General features: G+C 42.1%; 1 protein-coding gene across 5 annotated transcripts in view; it reads right to left on the reverse strand.

Annotated features, from left to right (window-relative positions):
• TCF12 (transcription factor 12) overlaps window positions 1–6,034 on the reverse strand; it is a 157,941-nt gene that overhangs the window by 150,984 nt on the left and 923 nt on the right. For all 5 annotated transcript variants that reach the window (XM_021406842.1, XM_021406840.1, XM_021406844.1 and 2 more), the window contains exons 2-3: window positions 5,583–5,679; window positions 4,811–4,883 (exon numbers count right to left, since the gene is read on the reverse strand). In XM_021406842.1, coding sequence (XP_021262517.1) covers window positions 4,811–4,883; window positions 5,583–5,657 — 148 coding nt within the window. In that variant the 5' untranslated portion in view covers window positions 5,658–5,679. The remainder of the gene's footprint in view (window positions 1–4,810; window positions 4,884–5,582; window positions 5,680–6,034) is intronic.

Below are 6,034 nucleotides of genomic sequence, written 5' to 3' on the forward strand. Positions count from 1 at the left end.
AAAACAGAAATACAGATCAAGTTCCTCAACTGTAGGCCTTCCACTTGATCTTTCTGAATAGGAAAATGTCATGGTCTAACACATCTATGATTGCAGGACTACATGCCTACATGAGATCTCTCATCAGCACCTTTGTTCAAGAATTAGGAGCAGGCACTGGGGATTTCCTATACCTCAAATAAGACTGTACCAGAAATAAATCATGCACCAGAATGATATCAGAAAACTGATTCTTATTATGAATTCATGTTCTGATAAAAGCAAATACTATATCTTGAAAGGCTAGAGCACTAATTTTCACACACAGACAAATATTTCTGCAGTTTTCTCTTGACTGCCATTTGATCATCGCTACTACAAGTGCCTGTTCTCTTCAACGCTTGCTGCAGATTAATGAACGCAGCATTTAAAACACTGCTCACTGAGATAACTCTTACGGTTTTGGTTTAGTTTGTTTTTCAGGAAGGAAATGCTGATGCAATACTAAAAACAAAATAACTGTTTACAGAAGTGACAAACAGTAATCAAGTCAAATTTCACTCATTCTGAAACTTTCGTTCGGTAATGTGACAGACCTGCTAAATCAGAACTGCTATCGAGTCCACTCTCAAGATACAGGGCCCTAATTTAGAGACACTCACATTAATGGCTGGTTATCAACTTAAGTCTTTGCAAAAAGTCAGTAATTAGTGGACTATCCCAACACGTTCCTTACTTAATGGGTAGATTAGTAGACAGTAGTGGAAAGGGCAACCTCTTGAATTTGCAAATAAGAAGACAAAACTGATAGGAGCAGCTATCCAAACAGATGCCTTCTGAAGGGCCTTCTGCATGAAAGAGTAGTATGAGCAATGCCCAAGTGCACCCAAGACTGGTGCCCAAGCCAGCCACGTGCACTCATTTTTCAAGTACTTCAAAAGAATTTTACAGGCATCAGAAGCACAGTATTTTAACTATTCAGCTCTGGACCTGTTCCTCTTACTTCAACTCTTATGTCTTGGTTTCCTGTTACATATCCATACTATCTTACTTTAGTTTTTTTTGACTGACTTCACATGCATGCATATGACTATGCACAAAAATAACGCCATCAGTAGAATGAGTAAGCTACATGAATTTAAGACTGTAGGCCACGGATAATACTGTCTCAGGTGTATTATTCCTTAGCATCTACGAAGTTCTCTGCAGAAGTAGTAAAATAAGTTTTATTTTAGGGTACCACACCTGAGATTTAAAAAAAAAAAATTCATCACTGGAAAAACTGAAATATAAATCAGGCCTGTCGGTAAGCATCGGAAGACTGCAGCATTACTGCCTTTGGCAGGCATCTAAATATTCTAACCAGACTTCAATTAAGATCATTACAAATAAAAGGCAAATGGTTAATCACCCAGGTTTGCACTGACATACAGTTTTTGGTTTTGATAGAAAGAAAATAAAGCAAGATTTCACTGTAAATTATAAGCACTGCTACTTATCACAGCAGCAACATGGAAACATTTCATTTGAAATAAAATCTACAAGTCTGATTAATTAATGTAGAAGCCTGACAGAGAATCTCTCTCATCTTTGCCTTCTACTTTTATAATATCTAAGACAGAAACCGCCTTATCTTCCCAAGTTGGTTTTGGAGGAGGAAGAAATAGCAAGTTCTGCTTTAAACAAGAGGATATTATAACAGCAGTGACAAGAAATATTTTGTGGCTTAACTCAGACCTACATATCAGGTTGCTTTTCCAATATGTTTATTTTCACCACAAGTCTGACCAAGTTATTTGACTTTATCAGCAGCTTACATGACTTACTGTCATAAGATACTATGATGCATCAGATTAGCTCACTTATTTCATCTGCAGCTTTCATTCATAACTGATTGACCAGCAGCAAGCTTCCCCCGACACCAGACATTCCTGAAGACTTGAGCTAGCTTTTAGTCAAAACAGTGATCACAAATTAATCCTCTGCAGCGCTTTCTTATAAATTGCAGAAATCAGCAATCAGCCATACTAGCTGTTTTTGTTAAGCAATCCAATTACACATTTTAGCACAAACACAAAAAAAATACCAAATCAAGCCTCTTTCTGCAGAAATAATAACATACACCTTGGTATTCCCAGGCTCTGTAAAGCCTCTCTGCAAAGCCTCACCTTAAAACCAAGCAGAACTTAACTGTTCCTGAACAGTAACTAGTATGTCCTTTTAAACTGGGGGCCAATTGATTTTCACCCACTTGATGAGAGTCATTAAGCTGCCCCTCAAAGCACTGACAGATGAGGGGGCATTTCTGGGCATTTTTTAAATCATTTTTTATGAAGTTTAAATGAGGAAAAAAGGGAACTCTACAGTTACAAATCAGAGAGCGAGTCTTGCTCCAACTAAGAAAACATTTTCCTTTAGTATGCTTGCAAAGACTCCAGGAAAAAAAAAATAACAACCATCAAAAAATGGTGTTTAATGGGTAAGACAGCAAAGCGAGCTGCACAGCTCTCACTATCATCAAAATCACAGGAAGTCTGTGTAAGAGGCAGCACCATTCGGTATTCAAAGAAACTTGTGCACATGGTACACTTTGTTAAGGAGAGAGTTTTAAGAAATACTTTTTTTTTCCCACTACAAGAAACAAATTTTTTAAGAGAAACATGTGAAAAGAAAGTATTAAACAGTCTACAAGCTACAGAACACTCGAACTTAAACTGAGATGACAATTAAATCAGTGCTAGAAATGCCTGTACTCAGTCAGCGAGCTCCTCAAGGTCTCCCTGTAACACTGACTCAGAACACAGCTCACACAGAAGTTGTTTGCCCCTTGTCACTCCTACAGAGGAACCCCCATAGGTCAAGGCTTTGGTTGCTGTAACATTACAAGAATTAAAGCATATAGTTCCATAAACTAGTAAATCTCTACAACTAGAAATGTTTTGAATTAAAACTCTTAGCTGTGTAACATTATCTTTGCCAAGGGGAATTCAGTAGAGGCTGCAGATTGCTAGACAGCTGCACTGTATTGCTGGTGATCCTATCTATGTGATGATACACCGTATCAGTAAAGAAATTCAAGGAGTCAGTAACACAGTTTTCCCCCAAAAAACTCAGTATTTAGGAATTATTTTTTTCCTAAGCCAGCCACAAGGAGCAGAGCAAGTACTACCTACAAAGAGGGCAAACCACAGTAACTAAGACCGCTCCAAGACCTAAACTAAAACTTCATTATTCAACAGTAAGTTATTCTACCTGTTCAAGAAAAACAAGGCATAGAAGGAGGGAGGGTTGGGGAATCTTCAGATTGTGCATCTCACAATAAATCTTAGCTGTCTGGACCTCCTTTAAAATATACTTGACAAACAACCACCTTGTGTATTTGTATGAAAAAGAAAAAAGACTACGTTGCATTTGGAATTGCCATCTCACTACTGCCAATAATTTAACTTGTAAAGATCAAGTGGAAACTACTTACGTATTTTAGGAAATGAAAGTAAAATACTTCTTCAAACATTACTGCATACTTATATTAATTAAATGTGGGAGATGGTCTCTCAAGAGTCTCCGAAGTTTTAAAATGTTTTTAATAATGAAAATTCTCACGTCACTAAAATTCAAGGTAACATTTGGACTCCCAGAGCAAGAGCTCTGACAATGCATTAAGTAAACAGCCAATGGCACTGCACAACTTCCATCAGCCGCTTTGCTCCTCTACTGGCATTCTAAACATTTGTTTTCATTAACCTTAACAAAAACCACAGATAATCACCTCCTCGTAGTCACAAAAATTTCTCTAGTAGAAAAGATAAAAACCAAAACAACAAGACCCACCAAGCCACCTCAGCAAGTTACTTCTTTAGATTCTGTTTTGGAAGCATTAATAACTAAGCCCTGTCCAAGAACGGTGTCATACAAAGCATCTTTTTAAAAAAAATTACATTTATGTTGTGTTACAGGCTCAGCTTGAAACTTTATGAAAGTAGGCATCAAGTGTACTTCAATGAAAACAGCAGGCAACAAAATACTGCAACATGTCATTACCATTATTCATTTTCACGATGCACAGCGAAAGGTTTGACATGAGATAACTATCTGTCCAAATTTGGACAGTTTCCTAGTACCATGTAGCTTGTATCTCGCACTGAACCCAGCTCTCAAGGGAGAGAGCAGAAGGGGACAGGAAAAGATATTTGCTACTTTCTATGTTGTTAAAGTATACATCTAACGCCATGAGCATTGAGGGTTTGTACTTGTGCCAGCTAAAATAATACAGTGAAATAAATCAGATCTAATTCAGACTCTTTAACCGGTGACATCTTGGCAGTTATTTCTAAAATTCCAGGGTTTGAGCCGGGGGAAGCGTTGGATGGGGTTTCCTTTGGTTGTTTTTGTTTTGCTCTTTGTTAAGAAGTTAGTCACCACCTCATACATTTCCCTTGAATTCTAAAATAGATTCTTGAGTCAGGAGTATTTTGTTACTTGAAATTTCACTTCAAATACTTATTGCCCGGCTAAGTTTGATAAAATCAGACACAGAAGGCTTTCGTTTCTGATGTGTCAGATCGATGGACACCCCCCGTGCCTCAGCACCACCGTAAGTACCCAACGCCTCACCCCACTGGGATGGGCAGGTGAAGGCACGGGGCAAAGCCGTGGTAATACATTTTGTTCCAAACTGTAACAAAGCCAATACCAATGTGGCACCTCTAATCCATTCGAGAGAATTATGAGAATACATACAATGAAAGATAACCACTCAAGCATGTGAGGACTGAGCTAGAAACACTGAGCCCTGACGACATGAATGTTGTGGATCTCAGATGCATCCTACCTGATCCTCCAAACTGGCTGCTGCCCAGCGTGGTTGGCCTGGTCTTCCCACTGTTAACAGGTGGGGAAAACATCTGCAAAAGAAGAAGAGGTGCATAAGCTGGCTTTGAAACCCTGAGCTAAGTTACCAGCTTGGTCCATACACTTAAGAGAAAGCTAATAGGAAACAATTATTTGATTAATATTTCTGCCAGAAGATAAACAGAGAGTAGGCTGCTCGTTTAGAGCTACAATCTCAGTAAGTTAAAATGCTCCTGGCAGCTTGTGAGTGCCGTAAGAACTCTGCAGTACAGGAACACTGACTTAAAACGAAAAAGTAAGAAGGCCTAATGCTACTGTGACAGCTTCCAGCAGCCACACGGCTTACACCTGACCGCTCAAAGCACATTTCTTACTGATCTCTGCAATCCAAGCCACCGGATATAGCCAGCCGCAGAGGGGCAGTTAGTTGGCTATCGTGCTCCTACACCAAACACTTTCCCAAGCTCCGTTAAAACAAAAGTATCATAAATAAAGCACTTATAGTTTTCCGAGCCCGAGTAGCTGTTACTACAGCTCCGCTTTTTTCTTTCGGTCTGGAGAAGAACAAAACCAAACCACAAAGAGAGAAGACCCAGTACCGGTGCCACGGGGCTGCTGAACCAAGCAAGCCTCACGAGCAGATTAAGCTGGCAGCGCTCAGCGCGATTTTGCCGCGGTAAAGCCCCTGGCCCCGCCGCTATTACAGCCCGCCCGGCCGCGCCGCACAAGCCCAGGTGCCCGGCGGTCCGTACCGCGCTGAAGTCCAGCAGGTCGCTGAGCTCCTTGTCGGTGCCGATCGCCGCCATCCTCTGCTGCTGCGCGTTCATCGTCCCGCGCTCCGCTCGCGTCCTGCGGGCACAGAGCGGCTCAGCTCAGCGGGGCTGGGCTCACGATGGGGGGGAGGGGGGGCTGAGCCGCAGCGTTCCCCGCCGCTCGCCCAACTCTCCGCAACTTTCCTCGGGCCCATCCTCCCCCCTCGCCCCGCCGCTCCCCCGCCTCCCAACGCGCACCGCTCTGCAACGGGGCCTCGAAGAATCAGACCCCCCCCACCCCCAGGCGAGGGAAAGCAAATAAACAACCGCGGCGCGGCGAAGTCTGCGGAATTAGCGAGAGATTAAGTGACTCACCGCCCCGGCAACAATGGGGCCGCCGAGCGGGGCCGCCGCTCAGCACGGCCATGGCCGCCCGACCATGATCGCCGCCG

Source organism: Numida meleagris, chromosome 9 (assembly GCF_002078875.1).
Source record: "Numida meleagris isolate 19003 breed g44 Domestic line chromosome 9, NumMel1.0, whole genome shotgun sequence".
In the NCBI taxonomy this organism is placed as follows: domain Eukaryota; kingdom Metazoa; phylum Chordata; class Aves; order Galliformes; family Numididae; genus Numida; species Numida meleagris.